The 25,659-nt window shown below is 41.7% G+C and overlaps 5 protein-coding genes across 5 annotated transcripts; 2 read left to right on the top strand and 3 right to left on the bottom strand.

Annotated features, from left to right (window-relative positions):
• Positions 1 to 499: 499 nt before the first annotated feature.
• slc19a1 (solute carrier family 19 member 1) lies at positions 500 to 5,169 on the bottom strand. The gene is made up of 6 exons (XM_074664638.1): positions 5,122 to 5,169; positions 3,849 to 4,405; positions 2,324 to 3,068; positions 1,854 to 2,046; positions 1,633 to 1,774; positions 500 to 1,504 (listed from the first exon to the last, which is right to left on the bottom strand). The coding sequence occupies exons 2-6, from the start codon at positions 4,125 to 4,127 to the stop codon at positions 1,310 to 1,312; spliced, it is 1,554 nt and encodes a 517-aa protein (XP_074520739.1). The 5' UTR covers positions 4,128 to 4,405; positions 5,122 to 5,169; the 3' UTR covers positions 500 to 1,309.
• A 449-nt stretch (positions 5,170 to 5,618) lies between these two features.
• LOC141786052 (C-X-C chemokine receptor type 2-like) lies at positions 5,619 to 7,239 on the bottom strand. Its single transcript, XM_074664752.1, has 2 exons — positions 7,202 to 7,239; positions 5,619 to 7,084 (listed from the first exon to the last, which is right to left on the bottom strand). Exons 1-2 carry the CDS (start codon positions 7,209 to 7,211, stop codon positions 6,009 to 6,011), a joined length of 1,086 nt encoding a protein of 361 aa, XP_074520853.1. The 5' UTR covers positions 7,212 to 7,239; the 3' UTR covers positions 5,619 to 6,008.
• A 3,276-nt stretch (positions 7,240 to 10,515) lies between these two features.
• arpc2 (actin related protein 2/3 complex, subunit 2) lies at positions 10,516 to 17,454 on the top strand. Its single transcript, XM_074664624.1, has 10 exons — positions 10,516 to 10,751; positions 11,926 to 11,960; positions 12,086 to 12,198; positions 13,434 to 13,479; positions 13,752 to 13,938; positions 14,090 to 14,183; positions 15,124 to 15,250; positions 15,332 to 15,432; positions 16,054 to 16,154; positions 16,999 to 17,454. Exons 1-10 carry the CDS (start codon positions 10,678 to 10,680, stop codon positions 17,018 to 17,020), a joined length of 900 nt encoding a protein of 299 aa, XP_074520725.1. The 5' UTR covers positions 10,516 to 10,677; the 3' UTR covers positions 17,021 to 17,454.
• A 1,339-nt stretch (positions 17,455 to 18,793) lies between these two features.
• Positions 18,794 to 21,459, bottom strand: LOC141786150 (keratin, type I cytoskeletal 18-like). The gene is made up of 8 exons (XM_074664885.1): positions 21,085 to 21,459; positions 20,925 to 21,007; positions 20,656 to 20,812; positions 20,421 to 20,582; positions 20,219 to 20,344; positions 19,596 to 19,825; positions 19,455 to 19,489; positions 18,794 to 19,131 (listed from the first exon to the last, which is right to left on the bottom strand). Exons 1-8 carry the CDS (start codon positions 21,457 to 21,459, stop codon positions 18,794 to 18,796), a joined length of 1,506 nt encoding a protein of 501 aa, XP_074520986.1.
• A 389-nt stretch (positions 21,460 to 21,848) lies between these two features.
• LOC141786151 (keratin, type II cytoskeletal 8-like) lies at positions 21,849 to 25,005 on the top strand. Its single transcript, XM_074664886.1, has 9 exons — positions 21,849 to 22,010; positions 22,942 to 23,150; positions 23,230 to 23,290; positions 23,366 to 23,461; positions 23,539 to 23,703; positions 23,988 to 24,113; positions 24,191 to 24,411; positions 24,493 to 24,518; positions 24,695 to 25,005. The coding sequence occupies exons 1-9, from the start codon at positions 21,849 to 21,851 to the stop codon at positions 24,868 to 24,870; spliced, it is 1,242 nt and encodes a 413-aa protein (XP_074520987.1). The 3' UTR covers positions 24,871 to 25,005.
• Positions 25,006 to 25,659: the final 654 nt, after the last annotated feature.

The raw sequence follows: 25,659 nt of genomic DNA, 5'->3' as shown, positions 1-25,659 counted from the left end.
GTTTAAAAAGTGCTGGACTGAGAAATTAAATTAGGAAGTATTGGTCATTTTCAACTCATAAAAAAAGAGTTTTCACTCAACTTCCCTTAATTAAGCCAGTTTCACTGAATGTATAAGTCAGATTTGAGTGCTGAGTCATTGCTCACGTAAACATCAGGGTTAAAGGACACGTCCACCAACTTGATCACACAGATTTAACCATTTCCTTCAATTGTCCTACAACTATAAATGTTTCAAAAGTACCTCCTTCATGTCCCCAGCTGCTTGATTCCTCTCAGAGGGGCTCCATCAGCTGTAATAACTCTCCAGATGAAAACACAGACCTCCTCCTGGAATAAAAAATGCCAGAAAACAACAGAAACAATCAGCCTCATGCTGTTAGCAGCGACTCCACCTGAGCAAACAGTCCACATCGACAAAAACTCAAACACACAGCTCACGATCAGACGACCATGGATTATCACCAAACTTGTTTTATTCGTGAATAAAAAATAAACATCTGATTAAAGTCAGTGTTTGTGCTTTTTGTTTCTTTTTTTTTTTTACAGCATTCAGACATTTCACAGCTATTTCATCATATTTCATCACCAGGCATTATTTCAATTAAAAGTATACATTCTTGATGTAAATACAACTCAGAAAGAATCAAAATCCAATGTTGAAACTAATGAGTGTGCGCTGCAGCCGCACTAAGTAACACTGTGTTCCTATGTTTACCAAAACAAGTGCTTCCTACACTTAATGAGAGTAGAAGAAGAAGAGGAAAGAGAGCTGGGGCCCTTCTTTGTAGCTGATTAGCAGCGTGAACACAAGTTGCGGCTCTTAGCCGGTGTATTTAACAACTTAAAGGAATACCACACTGTAACAAACAAATAGAGTATATTTGTGTTTGATTGCTCTGCACATCAAAAAATTTAAATATCATTTAACTGCTGCTTTTAAACAAACAGCAACAGTTGTTTCATTAAAAAATGCACCACTGCATATAATTGGCAGTTATTGGTTTAAATGAAGAAACAGGTGATAGGAAAGAAAGTACCCGTCGTGTTTGAGTCTGTAGCGTTGTGTTGATTATCAATACTGGGACATAAAATCATTGATCTGTAACATTAGGTTCAACAGGAGTGTCAGGCACTAACATTAATTCTCCTTCTCTGCTTTTTATCAAGCAGGAAGGAAGAGTTTTGCTCTTTCCATGTGCAGAAGACAATCCGTCGAACTTTGAGTCCGACTGGTGCAGCAGCTTCAGGAAGCACACGAGGCACTTTAAATGATTACTGGTTAAACAGTTCAGTGCTGTCTTCTGCAGCTACGCTTTGGCACTTTTTCCGTTAGATGAACACCCGGATTTGGGAGTCACGGGGCAGAGTTCTGTCGGCGTGGCTTGTTGGTTTGCTTCGCCTTCTCCACCTGGCTGGTTTCTGCAGTGGCGGATGATGACGACAGCGGCAGAGATCAAATAGGCCAGCGTCAGGATGATGAAGTAAATGAAATACACCAGGAACTAGAAAGACAAGAGGTAGTCTCATTAGAGTTGGTTATTTACTTTTAAAAGGTTATTCAGTGGTAAGCTTCTGGTGCCAAGACGCCAGTGCCTGCTCTCTCATCCATGAAAGATTCTCTTATTTTTACCTGAGAGTGCACATCCAGCCCCAGGCCTCTCTTATCAATGAATATCAGGTTGATGATGCTCTTCAGGATGGTCCCCAGGAATGTGTTGATGCCAAACACTAAGGCGCACAGCTCCTTGGTGAGTGACGAGGCAATCTGGAAACTACAGAGACAACACAGCGATGAGATCAAGGTTGCGGATGTAAAACTTGAAAACAGTCGCGTGTGTGTTTAGCACCTACGTGGCAATTGGCACCAGAAACTGGTAGAAGCCTCTGAAGAGAATGTAAGAGATGTAGCAGAGCCAGATGTTATCTGTGTTGCCCATGAGGAGAAGCAGAGCAGCCTGCACGGCGGTGATAACACAGATGACCAGCTCGGACCAGACGTTCCAGCGGATTTTCACAAAGCCTGCGACGAAGGAAGTCATCGCACCTGCAGAGAGACACACAAGGATTTTGACCTCACCGGAAAGTGTTGATCACTCTTATCGCTTCTGCTACTATCAGAATTTAATAAGTGGTAGCTTTTACTGCCTGCACATGCTCTGAAGGCTATTTAACACAGTGTCACCTTTGATTTACGGCTGTTTGAAGGTCAAACCTTACGTATTCACTTCGCTATAAAAGTGGATCAACCTTTGAACTCCAGCTGACTGAGAAACGCTGACACATCAGATTCTTTAAGTGTATTTTAGGAGAAATGATCTCACTCAGTAGGGTAGAGAGTGCCTCCACAGCCCCGTTGTAAACATGCTTGTTGTCCGGAGACACTCGGTTCCACAGGATGTGAACGTAGAACAGCACCAGGTAGTACCCCGTGGAGTTGAACACCCACCACAGGGACCAGAGCCGCAAGTTGGGCCTCTTCACCACATTCTTCAGCTCCAGCAGCATCTCCAACAACACAGAATCCTTCCAGCGTGATGAGGATGGCGTGCTGATCTCTTTAGGGTTCATCCTGTCCAGTTCGGATTTCTCCGCCAGCTCCTTTTGCTCCTGATTGCGGTTGAAAAACAGTGAGCGTTTTGGCCACGGCAGACACAAAGAGAGCAGGAGACCAAAGCTGACGAAGCCCAAAGAGATGGCGTTGAGGGTGTAGTAGCTGATGTTGCCGAAAGTCAGGCACAGCTGCCCCAGAGCGGAGCTGGTGAACACGCCGAGGAGCACGGAGGAGCGGGAGTACCCGGCCACGCGCTGGTACAGCGTGGGGCTCACTAAGGAGAAGATGTAGGAGGAGTAAGCCACGCGGCACGCCATGGTGATGCCGTAGAAGAACTCCATGAACTGCATCTGGAGGAGGCTGTCGCCGAGGAGGAGGATGAGCCAGATGACCACCTGGCTTATACCCTGGATGATCAGGACTGGTTTGTAGCGCAGGAGGTCTGTTAGGAGGAAGGCCGGTACCAGGACGGCCATGTAGGAGTACGTGAGCACAGGAGTGATCTCATTGGTCACCTAAAGGGAAAAGGTTGGGAAAGGTTGTGGTGACTTTTCTTTTGGAAACAGTGAAATATTTACATCTTTACTCAGATTTATAACCATAAACATGTGGCTTAACTAAAGGAAATCATCTTCTATCAGTTTTTCTGAAGACTCTTGTAGAGAATCAGTGTCCTTGTCTTATTTCAAAAGGTATGAAACATTTTAACTGCATTTTACAGTGTGGTCTGAATTCTGCGAGGCCTTTAAGTGTCTGTTTCCAAAAGTCCTACACAATCCTGCTAAACTGGATTATATCAGCTGGTTAATTTTGCAGGGGAGTTTGTCTGGACTTGTTGAGTCGCATTCGTAGAGCAGATTCCTAGCCTCCTTAGTTGCTCCGAGACACCCTACATGAAGTCTCTGTTCTCTTTGTTATGTCATAAGAAGCCGAGCATTAATCCATCAAAAGCAAGGATCTGGCAAGGAGAGCGTTCCTTTAAGCAGGCAGAAACCTGGTGCAAAGTGGGATGAATTGGTGGACCATCATGTACCGAGATGAACACTTTGATTTATTTTCCTTTTTGTACAGAAGATACCAGAAAATAAGTGATTCTAGAAATCCTCATATACCTCATTTATACAGCGCCAAAGCCTATTACACTGACCCACTTTGGAGGAATGTGAACTCTGGCCACAGTGAGGTGGATCAGAGACCTCCCTCAGGGGTGCCCTTGCCTTCTCCTGTGTAATGTGTGCCTGACAGACTGTTTTCTGTACGGATAGATCCCACACCTTCTCAGGATGCTTACTCACCTGTCCTCTTGTGAAGTTCTTCTCAGGGCTGAGTAGGTACGGTGTAATAAAAGGCTCCCCCGGCTTTATCGACGCCATAAACCCGTAGAGACACAGGAATATCACAGCCCATCTCCACTTTCTTGGCTCCTTGACTCCCTCTGAAGGGCCTCCAGAGGGAGATGGATCCATTTCTACATCCCCGTCTTCAAGTGGTACACTGTCCTCTGCTGCAGGTTCCTTCAAGTCCATCTTCTCCTCTGAGCTGTCCTGGCTTTGTGCTGCATCATCTTCAACCATGATGTGAGCTTGTCTGTGGACCACTCTGGCGAGCAGAGTGTAACGTTTTTAGTGTTGGGTCAGTTCAGCATGTGAGGGTTTGTTTCTTGAAATGACTCTCCTCTCAATTCTTCTTCAGCCTCTCTGAAATGTAAGGACTGATTCACTCAACAGGGTGATGACAGGGTAGTTAAACTGCTACATGCTTCCATTTGCATGTAAGAGAAAATGTTGACCTTCGCTCCATTCATTTTCTGACAGCAGGCTATCCAGCGGCAGAGTCCGGTGTCATTGTTAACCTGAAAAGATAACAATGTTGTCAGTTAGTCAGACTGTTTTGACATGGTGCAGCTGAGAGAAAAATGTCACAGACCTCAACACACTGTTGAGTGAATATAGCTGTTGATAAGTCTTGGATCTATTAATCCAGCTGATACATTGCTTTTACTGTAGGAAAAAAGACATCCAAAAATATCTTTGAATCTGAGCAGAAGTTTAAAACCTCTTATTCTGCTGCAGTCAAATGAGGTCAACATGTCTTATTCTGACTCTTCTAAAACAAGGAAAACTAGCAAATAGAGCAACGGATTGCTCTAGGAATAATCAACGTTGCCTGGGCTACGTGGTTAGACTTTAAAGGCAATGCAAACAAGTTACAAAAGCGTCCATTGGGTAACCCAGTGTTAGCCCCACATGCCAGCACACCAAAAACATAAGAGCTCCTTTAAGAGCTACGTTAGCTGCTAAGGAGCTAACCACCACTACAGTTATTATATATGAATGTTTCTGTGTCCGACACACGCGTGTGTAAATAAACACAAGGTGTGAAGTTATAGCTAACAGGCTAGTTTTGGGTTAAAAACAATGCATTCTGTTAGCATTCCAAAGTAACATAGTGTTTAAATTTAGCGTCTATGTTTATAAATCCCACACAAGTTTCTATTTTGATAAAAGAAAGCACATAAATGCTTTAAACGCAAAATGGAAAGGACAAAATACAGTAAATGTTGCTTACCTCGTGAGCTCCATCTGAATCTGCAAGCGCCTATTCGTCAAACGTCTGTTAGTTCCTCGCGGTGGCTGCTGGGAAACGTAGTTCTGATGTGAACTTCCGCGCAAAGCGGATAAAAAATGTATTTAAAAAATCAGAAATCTTCTAAATATGTTTTCTTTAACTAGAGAGACAAGCTGCAGTGCGATACAAGCTTAAGGGAATGTAAGTTATGAATTTAATTAAAAAATTATTTTTGCTTGAGCAGGTGATTTGTGTAAGCACTCCACCTGCTGGACAGATTATGTTACTACTAAATTCATTTTTTAAATTTATGACAAATTAATGCATGCCATTAATATCCTGTTTTTCTTTTTCTATTTCATTCTGCCTTTTTATCGAAAGAGATGATTTAATTAGGAATAGGTGGTTTAATAACAACAACTCACAAAGCAACAACCAGAGTCAAAGAAAAATCACAAAGCTGTTTATTTTACATAGAGTGTGTTTTTAAGAGTGGACGTGTTTGGGGGAAAAAAAATATTAACAATTTTCTGGACTATTACAGGGGAAAAAACAGAGAGAAAAAGTGGAAATGAAGTGAAGAAAATAGTGTGCAGAGGTTTTAAACAGTGGTTGTAATACAAAAAAAATTCCAGCAGATGGCAGCAGAGGACTATATATAAACCAGAATGACATGGAAGTTAAGGTTAATGTGTGTTAGCACTGAAGCATGACTTGATGTTGCATAAGCATTAACAATCTGTTTTGATTCTTCTGTGTATGTACAATTTTATCAATGAATTTATGTCTTAAACGTAACAACCCTAAACTTTATTATCAAAGTGCATCGTCATCTCAGGGTAACAAAAACTTTAAATATGGTGGATAATAAGTGATGAGTCCAAAGTTCAGAGAACAGCTCCCTTGCCCTCTGAGGTCTGAGAAGTTGACCTGCTGAACTTTGACCCCGACAACCTCTCCTGTCTGGCTTTCTTCTGAAGCAGCATCACCATTCTGCTCCTGAACTTCTCCCCAACAAAGGCGTAGAGCACCGGGTTGATGCAGCTGTGCAGAAGAGCCAAACTGTTGGTTATGTCCAGAGCTACATTCACTGACTGCCTCACGACACAGTTGTAGCGAATCACCTTTGCCCTCAGAAGCGTGTCCACCATCATGGTGATGTGGTATGGCGTCCAGCACAGGAGGAACGCAACCACCACAGCGATGATCACCTTCATGGCGCGGTGCTTGCGGAAACCCCGTGTGCGCAGCAGCCTTGTGATGGTGATGCTGTAGCAGGTCAGCATGACAACAAGAGGGAGGAAGAAGCCGCAGATATGGCGGAAACCACGTGTGGCTAACCTCCAGGATGAAGCACTGCCGATATCGAAGTTCTCAGAGCAGATCATCCTCCATGAGTCGGGACGTAGCTTTGATGCATCGTAGAATAACGCTGGGAGAGCTAGAGCCGAGCCAAGAGCCCAGACTGCTGCACAGAGAATCCAGCTGCACATCCTCTGACGACCATTCAAACTCTCGTTAGCGTACACAATCACAAGGTAGCGATCAATGCTGATACATGCCAGGAAGAGGATGCTGGTGTAGAAGTTAGCTTCGATGACCAGGTTGAGGAACTTGCACATAAAGTCTCCAAACACCCACCCTTGGATGACAGCTACAGCCCAGAATGGGAGCGTTAGCGCCATCAAACCATCTGCGACTGTCAGGTGGAACAAATACACATCTGATGGTGTCAGCTTCTGCTTGCTGGTGCCAATCACCCACCCGACTAGCAGGTTCCCTGGTATTGCGAGGAGGAAGATGATGACGAGAATGACACATATGGTTGTGGCTGCTTCGGAGCCCAGAGGTTTTACCTCGCATAACAACGTCTTTGGATCTGGGATGTAGTTTGTGTGGTTACTGTGGAGGGTTTCATTCAGAAAGTCCCAGAAATCATCACCAGAGATTGTGAAGGAAACAGCTGTGGAGAGGAAAGAGAGTGATGCTTAAGCAAAGGTCACAGCAAAGTGCAAAGCTCTGTAAATAGTGTAAGTCCTGTCTTTTCAAACATAAACAGCACAGTAACTGAGACACTCACCGTCTGCCATGCTGCAGCTGTAACACTGGTGACATCCACACGGCCAAATGAGTCTGAGATGAAAATCATCTTCTCGGAGTTTTTTTTTAAGGGGAGTTGACTCAATGTCCGGTTTTCTTTCTCAATATGTTACATCAAAGGCATGCGTCAGATAATCATTAGTTGCAATGGACACATTTCGACATGCAGCAGGAAACAATCAGAAATAAAAACAGTAAAGCAACAGCTGAAACAAGAAAAAAAAAGATTTGGTTCTGTTTCATACACCGCATTAAAAATCAAGAGTTTTTACCGCAAAATATTTTAACACAAGAGTTGTTTCAGACTGAAATGACAGCTGACCACGTGAGGTGTGCCCTATCGAAGGCAGTTGAGCAAACATTGCTGTGTGGTAAGGTGTTTTACAAATCAGAAGCGGACACTTTCTGGAAATGTAACATTTTGTTCTCACTTTTGGTGTTGCAAAAGCCCACCGCAACCGCCTTTGATTTAATCTGACGCTGATGCTTTAAAAAGTAGCAGGAGGGGTGATTTTTCTCTCATTCTTTTGCAGCTGAGTGACCAGTTACAGTGCAGAGAAAGGGTTGCATAAGCATGACAGAAATTTTTAAAAAGTCGGAAAATTCCAGAAGATGGAGCCCACAGGTGAGCGTGTGTAAGGGGCCTCCTTTCTGACACATTCCTCTTCTTCATCTCCCCTCACTCCACCTTCGTCTCCTTAAATCACCTCATTTTAAGGTCATGACAGCCAGGGTGCACAATTAACGCACCAATGTTGGCATCCCTGTGTTTGAATCTGTCACTTCAGCCTCCATCAACAGACGACGGTCCCTCAACAGGACAGGCCTGTTTTTAGTTCCTGCTGACTTTGGTAAACACGGTCATGGTCAACAATGTGTCTGAGAGCAAATATCAGTGTTTGTGTATTTTCTTGACCTATTTTAGCCTTTCTTTGGTTCTAATATTCAAGTTCAAGTTTTTCTCTTAATTCTTAATAAATATTTTGTGAACAAAACGTAATTTTTTTTCTAAATATCAGAATTTTAAATACCGTTAGAAGTACCCTTACAGTTTTTATCTTTTCATCACTCAGCAGGCTCACAGTTCCTCAGAAACCCTCAGAAGCACGCCGCACTCATCATCTTTCCTTTCACCCTCATCAAAGCATGATAATAAGCCAAAACAAATGTGGCACCGACATGTCCCGTCTTGGAAAATGAGACACAGTCCAGTTCTCTGACATAACAGATTGACATCAGGGTTGCCTTTCAAACTTTTACAGACAAGAGAAAATATTTTCTTTGCCGCAGGGACCTGTGCATGACATGCAAATCCAACTGCGACCATCCAAGAACTCCAAAGACCCCCGAGTCCTTTACAAAGAGCTCGACCTTTCTTTCCTTCATGTTAGGATTGTTAAAATAACTCCCTTTATGGCTTGTCCAGCTTAACTGAGAGGTGTCTCTCTGACATATTTCAGTCATCACTCTGATGCCTCCAAAGCCAGGGGCGTGTCCAGGTGTTTTCGTCCAGGGGTCCATCTGGGGCTCTGATTTAAATATCCTTCATTTGCGCATTAAAATCCACTAGTTTACTTGTTTCCATTCTTAAAATTGCATCATCACTCAGATGTTATATTGCTAGTTTAGCACAACAGAGCAACACGCAAGGTTTCTGATTTATTCTGAGGACTTGAAAGGACAAAGACAAATACTCTCCTGAAAACAAAGCTTTTGAGATATTGATCTCAACATAACTGTTTTTGTGCCAAAACTCTAAATGTATCATGACAAGTGCGTGAGAAAAGCAACGCCAGATAAGGTCAGTCAGAACCTTCAAAGACGATATTTCAAAGGGACTATTTCTTGCATTCAATCAGTTGTTGCCTTGTTAATGTTGCTCAAGCATGTGCAAGAAAAAACAAACACCAATAAACAGGAACATCCCTACCAAGAGAGGAAGCAGGTAATTATCTAAAGTGCTCTCATGTCTGACACTATGAATGCAACACATCAGGTTCCCCTTAAAGCGTCCATTGTTCCTTGGTACTGTGTTTCCTCTGAGACCAATCTGGATGAATATCAAAGCTGGTAGCTTATCTCTTTCCTTCTCCTTTACTTCTCGAGAAGGTGCACACAAACAGGTTTATTCATATAATAGGGTCAAGTTGGGAATTTTTCTGACTATCAGGTTGTGTGTCACGCACATAGATCAAACTCTCCTGGGTTGTCTCAGTGTTGACAGTTTGCAGTCATTACTATTATTCTTACATAGCTTGTAATTACACCGAAACCTGTGTTTTGTTTTACAAGTCCATCATGTGACAGGAAAACTATGTGGTTTCTGTGTTTTTGGTTCTGATGACAGTGATTGATGGTTATTTTTTAATGATCAGAGTCAGATAAAATTTAAATGCTGCATGAACTTGAGTTTCAATTTACAAATGCTGTGATAAAGCTAGTGTATTCTGTTAAATGAATGATATTAGTCCCTATGTGATGCGGCCTATTACTGTCTTTTACTATCTTTTAATGTCTTTTATCTCTATCTTATTTTGTTTTACTGTTTGTTTCTCTTTACCTTCTTTTACTCCTTTTCATTAATTTATTAATCCTATTATGTGCTATTAATTATGATTTTAACTTTTTAATGGTTTACCTTTTTAAACTCTTTTATAAATAATTTTTAGACCTGATTTCTGCTTTCATCCCTTTTTTTTTATTGCATTTCCGATTCTTGCTGGTTTTATGTTTTTATGTTAGTGTCTGTTAGTCTTGATTTAAGCTGTGCTTTTTGTTTTTACTTTATTGTGCTCATTGTTTGTTTGTGTTTTATTATTTTGTGCTGATTGCTTGTCAAGCACTTTGTAGACTATGTTTTTAAAAGTGCTACACAAACAATAAAATTATTATTATTATTATTAATATTATAAAGTTGAAACAAACAAATGAAAAAACGTTGATAATGCACACTGTTCTGCAATAGCAGGTTGGTATCACCACATTTAACATTAATATTAACATTTAACACTTTTTAAGTAATTACACACAAATGCTTTGGAGATAGAGAGGAGATTTATTGCAGTGAAAGTTGTGAATGTATATCTTATGTATAAATAAGAGAATAAGGGGGAAAAAAGTTATAAACAAATCTATTATTATTATATTGAATTATCTTTTATTTAATACAGGCACTTCCTCTGTTTTTCTGTTATTTTTAAATTTGTTGCATACCTTTTTATTCCTCCTGACCAGCTAGAATAACCAACACCACGAATTTATGACAGGCAACACTGCGGGCACTCTCATTTCCAGAGTCCTGAGTGTAAAAAACGCGGAAGTGACAGGCGGAAGGAGCCTCGACGGAAGCGGTTTGTCTGTCAGGGAGGAAAAAATTAGCCCATTTTAGACACAAAGAGGTTAATCCCACCAAAAAGAACCGGTTATCCCCCCTTTTCCTCGACACCGGCGTCCGCGATGATCCTGTTAGAAATCAATAACCGCATCATAGAGGAGACGCTGACGTTGAAGTTCGACGGAGCTTCAAACGGGTGAGAAATTCATCGTTACACCTGGCTAACTATGCTAACGTCAGCTAGCCTCCCCTTCACCGTCTTAATCAAGATGCACACATTCAGTCCTGGAGAGAAGGATTTAATCGCATCTGGAAAGCACACGTAGCTTTGCACACGTCGAATAGACTTGTGCATTTAATGTGGGAAGAATAAAAAATGCTAAAGCTAATTTAACTTGGTGATGCACCGTAACTGGTCTGCCTGAAGCTGGGGTGTGTCTGCACGGTCAGAATGGGACGGAATAATAAACCCAGGCATTTTAATCCCTCCTGACTGATTGCACACAGTCAAATAAAGTAAAAAGGGCACCAGTTTGGGCTGAAATAAAACCGTGTGGCATTAAATAAGATTATTAATTGCGTTAACGAGGTGGCAGCTTTACAGCTAATGTTTAAAGCTAGCGTCCTCGTAATCCTTATTTACGTATTGTTTTGATTCGCTCTGAATATCTTTCATATTAACTCCAATTTATTATGTTATTGCGTGAAAGTTAATAGCTTTAGTGGGTGCTTTTAAACGTTCTATATATTTATTTTAGTCATTTTTGTAGTCTCGAGTCGTATGAAGCCTGACGTCACCACGTACTAAAAACTACAAACAATATTTTTAAGAGTTTATCCCACCAGAAGCCGTTTATAATGCTATGTCACACCCAAACCAGCTACATTATCTTCACTTTTGAGATTTCTTATAATTTAGAACATGTTTTTGGTCTTGATAAACTATAAGTGAGCACGTAGCGGCTACTTGTCAGCTAGCTACAGCCCCCTCTTTGCAGCTTCCGCATTCCTCTCCCCAAGCTTAGTCAAGTCTGTGCAGAGGCAGCAGCAGCAGCAGCTTCTTGGAGCATGCAGAGTATGCACTTTGGACATGCTGCTGCAGCATCTGCCTCTTTAAAAGTAGAAGTTTGCTGTCTTGGGTATTCAAAACAGTAGGAAGTAGCATGACATCATACATAAAGAGAAATAAAGCATCAGTGTCCAACTAACTGCAAGTTTCTGAATTCTCAGTGGAGGTTTTCTGGGTATATTGCAAACTTATAAATATGTAAATTACCAGATTATAAAAATTCATTTAAATTTGTTTGATTTGAACAGAAATGACTGTTTTCTTCATATGTTGTGCATCTCCTTGCTTGTTGTCTTTGCAGAACCAAGCCAGAAGCTGTCGATGTGACATTTGCAGGTGAGACTAACAAACTTAAATGACTAGATTTAGCCAAACTGTAACATAATGAATGAGTCTTTAAGCTGTTTTTAGGGAAAGACTTTTGGCCGTTTCTGTTTTAATGTTTTAAATACGCATCACAGATTTCGATGGCGTCCTGTACCACATCTCCAACCCCAACGGGGACAAGACCAAAGTGATGGTCAGCATCTCGCTGAAGTTCTACAAGGAGCTGCAGGAGCATGGAGCTGACGAGGTAGGACTCTGAAAGGAAAAGTGCTCCTCTGTACCTGCCTGGACAGAAACGGGGCCTCACAGACCCTTACATTAAAATCCTCACTTTCACATTCCTAAACACATGCGTACACCTGACGACTGAAAACAAACCAGGGTGTAGGAAAATCCTCAAGCCAACCTCAGCTGTCAAAATTAAGCCTTTGATGCTCCAGAGCAGGCATGTTTTGATGTCTAAAAAAATGCAAATACATCTTTGTGAATGCAATTTGACCGAAAAAGTCTCACAGATCATCTTCTTGGTGATAATATCTCAACTTATTTTCATGCAAACAATCATGCTTGATGCATCATGAACTTTAAATTAAGGAGAAATTGCTGAATGAGCCTCTGATTAAAGTCTGCACACACCTCCACTCAAAGAGCTCTGTGGCCATGTAAGGAAAAAAAGCAGCTGCTGAGGTCTCTTCTTGAAACAGGAAGTGAGTGTGTGTGACTCACCCCAGGCGAGGAAGTGCTGACTGCGAGAAGCAGCCACTATGTGTGTGTGTATCTGTGTGTGTGTGTGAGGATGTCTTGGCTGCCGTCCAGGTCCAGCCAACTTCCCTGTTTGTTCTCGTGGGCTGAAAAGCAGAGGGATGGATGAATGGATCAGCAGTGTCACAGTCAGTTATTCAGGCTGTGAAACGTCTATTTAGAGAGCTGTGTTAACACATTCTTATCGCTGCTCAGATTCTGCACGGATTACCAAAAGAGTCACATTTTGTTGACTTTCTGTGGCGTGTTTTTCATATTCCTGCCACCCGCTTTCATTCCACACTGACAGGTATCCATTAAAGAGGCCCCCACGTTGGGATTCAAACCTCTCAATAACACACACCTCCTCCTCCCGTCTCACCTCTTCTGTCTTTTGTTGTGCAGTGAGTTTGTTTAGCCGTCTGGCTCCACTTTTATTAGCGTTGACATTTCTTCTGGTTTCTTCCCATCTCTTTAAACGCCTTCTTTGTCTCCGAGAGGATTCCCCCACAGGCTATGAAACTGAGGCGTTTGCGGTTTTGATAATCAAAGCGTGAGCTTTGAAAACGCCTGTTAGAAAATCTTGAGTCCCATGGGAAGTCTGGGAAACATTTTTCTATCCTTGCATCAAAATAAGATGATCTGAAGTGACTGTTTGATTTATAAACAAAGGCTTTTTTGTCTGATTCTTTTTGAGTTCTGTGAAGTGTCACCAAATTAAAAGCTTTGTTTCTCTTCCAGCTACTCAAGAGGGTCTATGGGAACTTCCTGGTTTCACCTGAGGCTGGTAAGTCCTGAAAAAGACACTCTCTCCTCTGAGAAGTTACTGTACTGACTGACATGACTGTTTACACAGGCTCAACAATTTTAGAGCTCTGATTTCTCGGTTCCTCATTCTACAGAGGGTTTTGAGTCTATTAATGAAACTGAAACCTCCCTTGAGAATTGAATTTGTAGTCTCCTCTTCTCACGCTGTCAAAAAAATCTTGAATTGCTGAACTGAAAATGACCAGAATGTAAGGAAAGAATAGCATTTGTATTTTTTTTTTTCCTCCTTAGGCTACAACGTGTCCCTTCTCTACGACCTGGATGCTCTACCTGCCAACAAAGATGAGGTGATCCACCAGGCGGGCATGCTCAAGAGAAACTGCTTTGCATCTGTCTTTGAAAAGTACTTCAAGTTCCAGGAAGAGGGCAAAGAAGGCGAGAAGAGAGCCGTGGTCCACTACAGAGACGATGAGTCCATGTAAGCGGGAGTTCAAAGTCTCCTTCCTGTTGTTCTCGAGTTCCAGTCTCATTTGTAATCAGCCGCACAAAAGTTTTGTCTCACAGGAGGATTATCCTGTCAAATTTGTGTTTTGAGGTCTCTAACCCCTCACTCCTTTTGTTTTCCTCAGGTATTTGGAGGCTAAGAAAGACAGAGTGACGGTTGTGTTCAGCACAGTGTTCAAAGACGATGATGATGTCATCATCGGCAAAGTGTTCATGCAGGTGTGTGGCCGAAACGAACAAACCAACAATAACAATCCAGTTACTTAAAAGTATGGTTATATAACTTTACTAGGGCTGAACAATTTTGGAAAATAACCTAATTGCGATTTTTTTAGACCAATATTGCAATTGCGATTTGGCATATGATTTTTTGGGGGGGAAAGAAAGAAACTACATTTTGACTTTTGCTGGTTTCAAAGTGATACTCCGGGATGGAACAAGTTGGGTCCTATCACAAGGTTTAGGGCAGAAATTTCCCCTACAGCAGTGTTTTTGTGCAGCAGAAGCCCAGGGCGCTCGCACCAAACACCCCCTCCCTGCTCCTCTGCAGGTTTCCTCTGCACTCAGACGGGGCCATTTTTTACTTGACCAAAAACACAAATAAACGGACTCCCACTGAAAAAATCGGTCTGCATTCATGCTTTATTTAGAGAATTTTCAGCACGTTACTTTCACACAAAAACACCGCTAAATAAGCCAGATATAAACAAACGCAGGTAGTCTGCCAGGACGAAGAGACACGATGAGAACTAGAGCCTTATTTAGTGGTGTTTTTGTGTGAAAGTAACGCACTGAAAATTCTCTAAATAAAGCGTGAATGCAGACCGATATCAGATTTTTTCAGTGGGAGTCCGTTTTGCGTGTTTTTGGTCGTGTAAAATATGGCACCGTCTGAGTGCAGAGGAAACCGGCAGAGGAGCAGGGAGGGGGTGTTTGGTGTGAGCGCTCTGGGCTTCTGCTGCACAAAAACACTGCTGTAGGGGTCATTTCTGCCCTAAACCTTGTGATAGGACCCAACTTGTTCCATCCTGGAGAATCACTTTAAGGGAACACAAGTACAAGTTACTGTATTCCTTCCAGGTCTGTGAACTTGAAGCTTTTTTTTTCCTAATTGCATTAAATTAATATAACATATGTGTTTGAAAATGCTGTATGATAGGAGTTCAAAGAGGGTCGGCGAGCCAGCCACACAGCCCCCCAGGTGCTGTTCAGCCACAGGGAGCCCCCTCTGGAGCTAAAGGACACAGACGCCGCCGTCGGGGACAATATTGGATACATCACCTTCGGTTAGCACGTGGAAACATCTGACTTATTTTTTACTGAATTAAGAGGAACTGATTCTAATGTTTCTGCCCCATCTCCTGCAGTGTTGTTCCCACGTCACACCAATGCCAATGCCAGAGACAACACCATCAACCTCATCCACACCTTCAGGGACTACCTGCACTACCACATAAAGTGCTCCAAGGTCAGTGCAACACTTCTCACAACAATTTCCAGAAGACCTGTTTTAATCACAGACGACAAACACTGTAAAGTCTTGCCCTTCAATTGTCTCTTTAACACCCTCTTCATAGAAAGTTTAGCTCTGTTTGTGACTCCAAACATGCTCTCTCTGCCATGCCATCCGCAGTCATCATACAGGTTTTTAAGATTGGCGTGTGGGCGTCAGTGTAAACATTACACACTAATTGAGACATGCTTTGAATGGTTTCTCTTATCTCTAATCAAAGCCATTTCTGACATGACTGACATTTCAGAGGCTGTTGTGTTGGAGATAATGGAAGTGGAAGCTGGATGCTTGAGCATCAGACAGCAGGGAGTCTGCGTGGGCGACTCACTGAATGGATTTATGGGTTAAGCTTGGCTAACAGGAGATTACACAGTGCTCACTTTTTGTGTCTGCTCTGTGTTTAAAATGCCGCACATGTCGCAAAATTTTGACTGCTCATTATCCACGAAAGAGAATTCTCAAAGATGTCGACACTAGTGATGAAATGAAGAGTCTCATCGAATTTGTTGTGAAAGCGTTTTTAAATGATGCGCACTTGAAAAAAATCTCCTCATACAAAGCGTGTTCTCTCCACAGGCCTACATTCACACACGTATGAGGGCCAAGACGTCAGATTTCCTCAAGGTGCTGAACCGTGCTCGACCTGACGCTGAGAAGAAGGAGATGAAGACCATCTCGTGAGTAGCCCCGTCTTATATCACTGCTTGGATTCAATGTCAAAATATTTTATTCAGTGATACGTTTGGTTAAAATTTTGGCAACACTTTCCCTAAATTTATCATTTCTTTTCAGATTTTTTTATTTTTCCATTTTGGAGTGAAGTTAAAATTAAGTAAAGATTAAAACCAGTGAGCTGATGCCAACTAATCCATTTAATGTTTTTGAAAAATAAACAAAAAATAAATTTCAGCAACACTTCCTCATCCAGATTGTTTTCAAGCTAAGCCTCATTGATTATATTTGCTATAACAATCTTTTAAGCCTCTGCTCTTCCTGTTTGACCACTCGCTAGATTTCCTCTGAATGCTTTTTGCAGATGCAGGGTAAAGATAAGACAAATTAAGTAACATTTTCCATGATAAGACGACTCTCCTCCTCCTCTGCCTCCAGTCTGCACCTGTGTATGTTTTAGAGGTTTCGAGGTGTGTGGCGATGTTTGCCAGGGCTGTTTCTGCCGTGTTTGTAGTGAGTCAGAGAGGAATTTTTACAGCCTTCAACTTTTTAAAACCTCCAAACGGTTGCACATCCAGGCTTTTTTCAGCTTTTTACTTTGGAATAATAGGAATAAACGCGCACTCAGAGAACAGAGAGTCTTTGTTCTGTGGTTAATGTTTAGCTGGAGGAAGATGGAAACTCACAGAAGCTGCTGTTTTTGTCATATTTAAACAATTCACACTGCTGACAGTGGCATAATAAATAGGATACTGCCTTGAGAGTTGGGTGGAAAATTGTGCTTACTCCAAAGATGGTGAAAAAAAAATCTTTTTGTGACTTCTTGTGTGTTTTTGTTTGATTTTCTAGTGGAAAGACCTTTGCACGCTGAGGCTGGATCCAAACCCCCACGGACATGCCCAAACGCGCTACACTGAGACTCAAACGCCACATCGGACAGGACTCCAGGACGCATCAAAATGCCCCCCCTCGCCCAAACTCCCAAAACCATGTCCAGTCTTTTTTTTTTTTTTATGAATAATGTTGGCTCTAGTAGGGAAAGCCACGGCTCAAGACAAATGGAAAAAAGGGCATTCCTTGCTTTGCATAGTTAAAGAGAATTATTAGTCCTATATAAATATATATATGAAAAAATTGAAATTTTTGATACGATATCTTTTACTCCATTTGGTACTCTTGCTTGCCCCTGAAACCCCCCCACCATGCAATATCCATGTGTTGGCTGATTTAAGCCCATCCTTCCCCTTTCTTCCCTCTCTGTGCTTTCATTTTGTCTGTTCCATTGTCATTAAAAAATAATAAATCACTCTTACAAAAAACACATGTCCCTTGTAGTAGTGTATGGTAACTCAAAGAGGTCATTTGAGCCTTAATTTTGGAGGCAACAGCGAGAGAGTGGGAGTTTTTTTGACGTAGAAAGTCTTTTTATTGGCGACTAAAACCTTAATTTATGAAGTGCTTTTAGTGCAACCGAGACTTAATGTCTAAATCTTTTTTATTACTCTGATATTAAAAATACAACAAGTATTAAGTTTTTATGACCGTTTTGATATCACCAAAAACATTAAAGCATAGGTTCAATGTTTCCTACCTGCTCAGCATCTTTCCCTTCCTGTTGAACATCAGCGCTCCTTCCTTTACAGTCCTGAAATGCCCATTTAAAGAAAGAAAACAAACCTTTAATAAAAATTACCATCAAAATAAGTATATGAATATATTCAAATAGAATTTTAGAACATGTTAAGGAACACATACTTAGTATTCCAGTTTTGCCACATGCCTCTGCTTCTCCAACCCTCCTCATAAACGTTAGCAACGCCGCTAGCACGTCCAAACCTACGTTATTAGCGTAAAACGGCTGAAACACTCAAATAAAAACCGGGTAAACTCAATAACTCGTACAAAAGTATTTATAAGTCATAAAATGTTGTGTAAACACCGCTTTGAGAGTTAAGACGCCTAAAAAACTTAAATAAATACAGCTAACCGTGTATTGCGTATGTTTAATTTTGGTTATCATCACCTGCTGTCAGGAACATCACGACGAAACCACCTACACGAAAGGAGAGGGGTGTACACTTTTTTGAGGTTTATAAAGCGCATACATAGGACTTCCCTCAACTTTAAATACTGTCATATTAGACAAATTGCACAAAAATATAAGTTTTAAATTTAAAGTCAAAGTTAAAAAAACAAACAAACGTCAAATTTGATGAAAAATAAAGGGGTGTGTCCCATCTGCTTGAATGGGCGTGACCCGCCCGCCGAGCATCCCGAAACAATGTATTTGTAGTTCTTTTCAGATAGTTTTATTCAGCTTATTTTACATTGTTTATTACTTTTTACACCAGCGTGTTGTTAAAATATACGTTTTCAACTCATAAAATCAATTTTTTTGTGTGTGTGTTATTGTGTTTTTAATCCCAGACCCACACAACTCATGAACCTCTGTGTGGGAATCACTGCATCTTGTAGTTCTAAATGTGTACCATACATTACAAGTAGCCTACTGTAGGAAATTGAGACAAAAACTGTATTTTGAAGTCAAATTCATTTATTTTCAGATAGCTCAGACTTACATCTCATTAACTTCATGATAGCAGAACAGGTTTAAACCATTAATGACAGGAAATCAACAGCGAGATCAGGCTTTGGCCACTTCACCCTCATTCTTTGGCTTCTTATCATCTTCATCCTCAGAGGAAGATGAGGAGGAGGAAGATGAAGAAGAAGAGGAGGAGGAAGAGGATGAAGAAGAAGAGCTAGAATCCTTCTTTTTATTTTTCTTTGTCTTCTTCTTCTTGGGAGCTGCTGCTTTGTCAACAACAGCATCTTCGGCTTTTTTGAGGTCTCCTCCAGGGACATCTTTGGGGGTTTGAGGGGGAGCAGATTCACAGGAGGGGGTACTTGCTTGCAGCACAAGAGCTTCTTCTTTCACTGGTTCTTGCTGCTTAGGTGCCTCATCTTTAGGCTTTTGCAGTTCTGGGAAAAAATAAATCATATTAAGATTATTAAAATATATTCAATTTGTGTGTTGTTTTGCTAGAAAGACATGAAGAGAACAGATCAAATTAGGAAAACAGACTTTTTCCTCTTTGGTGATTCATTATCTTGTCAAAATCACATGCTGTTAGGATGTGGAGTGATTACAGGATGCAGTGTGGGGTGTTAAAGTGCAGTTTAGTGATGCAGATAGCTTAAAAGTATCAGGGTTAGATTCAGTTTAACTGCTTGCTGTGATATTAGGCATTAGCGCTAACATGCTCTTTTATGTCTTTATTTTTTGTACCAACTCTACAACTTACCGCTACAAAGTGCGTCCTTTAAAGAAAGCTCCGAGCTGTTAGGGAAGAGGAGGATAAGTATGCTAACGCACTGAGCGAGCAACAGGTACACCATGCTCATGTTTGTGTGAAGGTGTGTTTGATTCTTCCACCCCTCCTCACCTCTCAGGATCAGCTGTGATGCCATGAATCAGCTGCTGGTAGTTATCGATCTCAGCCTCCAGCTTCATCTTCACACACAGCAGGTTCTTGTTGGTGTCCACCAAGCGCTCCACCTCGGCTCTCACCTCCTTCAGCTCCTTCTCCAGGTCGAGGATCCGCTTGTTGAGGGGGGCGAGGTGTTGACCATACTCCACTTTGGTGCTTTTCAGCGTCTCCTCCAGGTTGTGGTTCTAAAACAAGTGATGCAAAATCAGAAAGAAGCTGAAATCTGACTCTTTTTTATGCTGCTTTGTTACGCAAGAGCAGACTCAAGTGGCCCCTTATTAAAAAAAAAAACACCCAGAGGTCTGGCTTATGCTGGTTTACAATATAATGACAGGGCAGGGAGGAATGCTCATGAAAAGGACAGGTACACTAACACCCCTGCGGCTTGACATTCCTGACACGATAAAAGAAAAATTTGTAAATATTTTGCAATGTACACTTCCTGGAGAAGTGCTCCGAGGGTTTTAGCACAGAGGAGGACAATTGCATGTCTTATGTCAATGTGTTCTTTCTCTCATGTGAGAAAGAATGTAAACTACGAGATGATTATGTGTCATTATTTTCGTGTGTGTGCTTACCATGCTGTGCAGACTTTGGATTTTGATTTCCAGGGTTTGCTTCTGTTTGAGCAGCTCCTTCAGCTCTGTTTTTCCAGAGATGAAAGCCTCATTGGTTTGGGCCTCCTCCACCTTGATGTGATCAAACTATGACGACAGAAACACAAAGTAGACACAGTAAGTGAAGCAGGGTATGAAGAGGAATTCTGCAAGGAGGACGCACCTTGGTTTGGTACCAATCCTCAGTCTCCTTCAAGTTCTTCTGGGCCAGCTTCTCATACTGGTTGCGGATCTTGTTGAGCATCTCAGCCAGGTTTGAATTCTGGGAATCGATCTCCACCTTCACTTCAGAGTCCTTGATCTTCTCACGCAGGACGTCCACCTCCTATGAAAAGTTTGACGTCAGATTCCAAGCAGTTGATTCAGTCTCAGAGTTGTTTTGTTGTTTCTAATCTCACCTCCTTGTGCTCCTGCTCAAGACGGTCGATCTCCTCCTTCACCAGGTCGATCTCTTTCTGTCTCTGCTTCACGTTCAGCTTGGTGTCCTCGATGGTCTTCTTCAGATCCTCCACATCTTTTTCCAGCTCTTTGCGGGCCTTTTTCTCATCTTCCAGCCTGCACAGGTGGAAGAAAACATGACTCTAGTTCTCACACATCCTGCTCTCTCTGTTTCTTCATTTTTAGATTTAAAAATATCACAAAATCACTTTTTGAATGCATTACTCACTTTTCCTTGAAGTCATCGTTGGCTAGGTTGGTGTTGTCAATCTGGAGAAGCAGCTTAGCATTGTCCATAGTAATTTCTTTGATCTAAGAAGAGAAAAACATGCATTTTCTATGTTTATTTGTTCATTTTTTTGTAATGACTAAAAAAGTGTGATGCTAACCTGTTTCTTCAGGTCTTCAAGGGGTTTCTCCACTTTGTCCCAGTCACGTCCCTCAGGAGCTTTCCTCTTAGCCAGGATGTCATCAATCTGCTCCTGCAGCTCTCCATTCTCCTTCTCCAGCTGCCTCACCCTGCCCAGGTACCCGGACAGCCTGTCGTTCAGACCCCTCAGCGTCTGCTTGTCGTCAGCAGGGGCCGCAGGCTGAGCAGGAGCAGGGGCAGGCTCTGCTGCAGGTTTGGCTTTAGGAGCCGGAGCTGAGTCTTTATCCGTCTCGTTGCGCAGCACGTTACGCAGACCCTCCAGGCTGGCCACAGACACCCTGGAGCCTCTTCCCCCGGCTCCTCCAAACATGCTGGCGGAGGTATTTGAAGGCATGTCTGCAGCTGGATGAGAGATAGATAAAGTGGAGCAGAGAAGGCAGGAGACACCTGATGGCAGAAATGAGGAGACAGGTAGCTTTTATACCTGTTTGCTCTCCTTGAGTCCTCCCTGAGGATGCCATTGGCTCATCCTGCCCACCTCCACCTCTGGACAAACAGGTCTGCAGCTGAAAATCAAGTTTAACATGTTGACTTTTCTGTTTTTCTCACTGTAATATTGCACTTGTCCTCTTCTCATTGGTCAGGTGTGGGGTTGTGGGGGAGGTGATGGGTGGTCCTCATCTGCTTTAAAAGCAGGTGAACCAGGGAGCTGGAGGTACCTCCACCTCCTGTGCTCAACACTCCAGCATCCAGGTGTTAGTCTGCTGAAAACAAAGCTGCAGGATGTCCAAGGCTAAAGATTACAGCAGCCAGTCCTACACTCCTGGGACTTCAGGACCCACGAAGAGCCAAGCCAACAACAACAAGGTGGATGGAGCCGGGAAGTCCAGGGAGAAGGATGACATGGTGGGACTCAACGACAAGTTCGTCCGGCTGATTGATAAGGTGTGGAAAATATCATTATAATATCATAATTTAATTAACTTTCTGTTTATCTGCGCTGTAGATGCTTTTAATACCTTTTTGCTTTTAACGTCACCTCTTTGAACATTAACAACCAGTCGTAAAAGTGCATCAATATTTACAACATGCTCAAAGTAAAGGAACAAGCCTGTGCAGAGGTTAAAGCCTGCTTTTAGCCCTGGAGTATGGATTATGAGAGGCCCCTGACTCCTGTGATGATTTCTGTGTCCTCAGGCCATGAAAAGTGTGCCATTGTGCAGGCCTACATTATATAAGGAGAGGTGGACCTGAGGGCCAGGCGCCATCTGGTGGTAGATTGAGAACATAACAGAATGTGGTTGTTAGTTGGAATGGTTGTGTTGGAGAAAAAAAAATCAATAATATCTGATTTTTTTAATTTATTTATTTTTTGTTGAAAAAAATCAAAATTGCGATTTTTTGTAAAAAAAAAAAAAAAATCGTCTTTTTTTCATTTTCAAAGTCTTTATTTCAGTCTTTGTTTATAAACTGGACTTGATTTTTTTTCGTCTCTTCTATATTATTCCTTTAAAAAATATAAATATTATTTTTTTAATTTCTTCATCACTTTTGTGTCACAACCTCTCTGTAATGCTTTACACAAAATAATAATAAAAAAAATAGAATAAAAAAATAATGAAAAAAAAAATAAAAAAATAAACTGGACTGGAAAAAGTTGAATTTTATGGGAAATTTTGCTGCTGATAAAGTCTATAAACATTATTATCATCATTTATATTTTTCACTTGGTCTGGTGTTTAGGAAAAAAAAAAAAAAAAACCCTCAAAAATCTTGATAGAATCAAATTAACAGGATAGCATTTCGTCCCAGCCTGACAAAATATGAATGTTGGAAAAGTTAAGGCTGGATTGAACACTTCCTGTGTCTGCTGCAGGTCAAAAACCTGGAGGATGAGAACAAGAAGCTGGACACAAAGCTGAACATCCTCAAAGAGCAGGAGGACTACAACGGGAAAATCGATGACATTGTGAAGCAGCTGGAGAATGAGATGGAGCAGCAGATCGAGAACTTGCTCCGCGACCAGGAGAAACTGCAGGCTGACCTTCTGAAGAAGCAGGAGGAGGTGGACGACACCAAGAAGAGGTCAGTGAGTTGAGAGTATTTTCCCTTTTGATTTAAGGCTGAAATTAAATGATTTACATGTTTTTCTTCTTTGTTTCAGATATGAAGAAGAGCTGCTGAGGAAAGCTGACTTAGAGAATGAGTTTATCCTCACTAAAAAGGTACTCAAAGCTTCCTCAGCCTCATATTTTAAGTTGAATAGCAGCATGTGTTTATGTTGACTGTGTGTCCAACAGGATGTTGATGAAGGTCACCTGGAGGCGGTGGATCTGGCTCTGGAGCTGGAGGACCTGATGGGAAAACTGGACTTCCTCAGAGTTGGATATGATGAGGTAAGGATTAGGTTTAAAGCTTCTTTCCTGTAAAATAAATAAATAAATGAATAATAATCAATGTGCACCCCCTGCAGGAGATCAAGGAGCTGGAGTCCCAGGTGCAGAATGAAACTGTGATCCTGCGTGATGACAGCAAACGTGCCCTGGACATGGATGAAATTGTGGAGAGTGTGAAGAATCAGTATGCCAACATTGCTGCTCGCACCAGGGAGGAAGCAGAGCAGTGGAACCAAAAGAAGGTGAAGGAAAAGTATATTTCCACCCAGATAGTGCTCATTTTAAGAAATAAGATATACCTTTATTAGTCCCACAGGGGGAAATTCCTTAAAAAATTCCTTAATTAACAAAATAAATAAATTAAAATTAATTTAATTTAATTTAATTTAATTAATTCTAAATAAAATAAAATAAATTTAATTTAAAATTAATTAATTTAATTTAAATTAATTTAATTTTAAAACTAAAATAAAAAATTCCTGAAAAAATGTTATACCCCATGTTTACCTTTCTGCCCCTCTCTCAGATGGATGCCATGGTCCTCAACGCTGGCCAGCATGAGCAAGAAGTGCGTGACCTGAGGAGGGAGATCTCAGACATGGTGCGCCTCATCCAGAGGCTCACAGGGGACATGGAGGCTCTCATGAGAAAGGTTAAGATCCCACAGACCTCAGGATAAAAGCATTCAGCGTGACCATCCACTCATCCTCTCCTTTCCCCTCTCTGTAGGAGGACACCCTGAAGAAGGAAATCAATGAGGTGAGGTCAGATGGAGACGCCAGTCTGGAGAGGGCCCGTGGGGACATCGCCCAGCTGGAGGAGGCTCTGAGGCGGGCTAAGCAGGACTTGGCTGGACAGATCCGGGAGCACCAAGAGCTGATGAACCTGAAACTGGCTCTTGACATTGAGATAGCAACATACCGTAAGCTGCTGGAGGGCGAAGAGCAGAGGTATGAGTCACTTTAGTGAAGTAAATCATATCAAATATGAATGCTGACACTAACAGCTGTGTCTTCTCCATGTCTGCACAGAATGAGGGAACTCATGCGCAATGGAGGTGAGATTTATTCTACTTTTTCAGCTTTAAAGAAAAAACTTTTAGACTCTTCGGGCACTGTCTAAAAACACACACACTGCATCCTTTGTGATTCATGATGTGCCCCACTAAAATCAAACCTCTCTTCCGCTCAGATTTCTGAAACCAAACCAATCCAAGTCCTTACTTGCACGCAGACCTGCCGTTGAAGCTGCACCTGCCAGAGAAGCCACCAGCCCCTGAACTCACCAAAAACACCCAAGAAGACGTCGCCGTCACCACGCCGGCCTCCTCCAAGAAACGAGTGCTGATCCGAGTGGAAGTAGAAGCAGGCAGGGTGGTGTCTGAAAGCTCCCACTACTCTGAAGATTAACTCCCAGCCTCAATCTGTGCTGAGACAAACCATGAAATGTGAATCTTTTATCTTTCCTGCAGTAACACAGGGGTTGTGTGGTTCCTGTCAGAGAGAGCAGCTCAGAAACGTGTTTGTAACTGTGGACACTTTACGTCGAGCAGTATTTTTCAACACTTTTTAAACTCTTTGTTTACATTTATCCAAGACTTTATTCCAGGTGTTTCTCATCTTTCTTTTTGTGAGCTCTGTGGCAAAAATGAGAATAAAAGACAAAGCAGCTCTGATATGACAGTAAAAGCAAATGAAGTAAGAGAAAGGACATGCACTGTTCTCTTTCTTTCACATGTTTCTGCACCTTTTACCTCAGACGTAATAAAGTCATTTTAAAACTCATGATATTAAGAGTTTACTGTTATTGTGACAAGCATTTACAGCAGATGAATAAAGCAACATGAACAAAACGCCCACGCTCTCCCTCTTGCTTTCAAAAACAGAAATATTTACACCTCAGAGAAATCATTTACTATCTTAAAGCTAGCTTGTTAGCTTAGTTTAGCTAACTGTTGCAGCTTGTTTTCCCTCCCTTTTCCATGTGTATAAATGTCATCAAATCTGGAAAAAAACATTGAAAACTCAACTTGGATTGAGCTATGTATGCATGTATGTATGTGCGCGTGCATTATTCAATTTAAGGGTGTACGAATGTGTGTTTATGTATTGTGTTCATGTATGTGTGTATTGATGGGTTCTTGAAGGTCAATTTGTACGTCAGTCCCCAAGTAAGAAAAAAAGAAAAGTGACATCAAA

Source organism: Halichoeres trimaculatus, unplaced genomic scaffold, assembly GCF_033239565.1.
Source record: "Halichoeres trimaculatus isolate MK-OKI-2021-1 unplaced genomic scaffold, fHalTri1.1 fHalTri1_scaffold_24, whole genome shotgun sequence".
Classification (NCBI taxonomy): domain Eukaryota; kingdom Metazoa; phylum Chordata; class Actinopteri; order Labriformes; family Labridae; genus Halichoeres; species Halichoeres trimaculatus.
The sequence above is the reverse complement of the archived record's forward strand: the minus strand, read 5'-3'. Positions and strand labels throughout refer to the sequence as shown.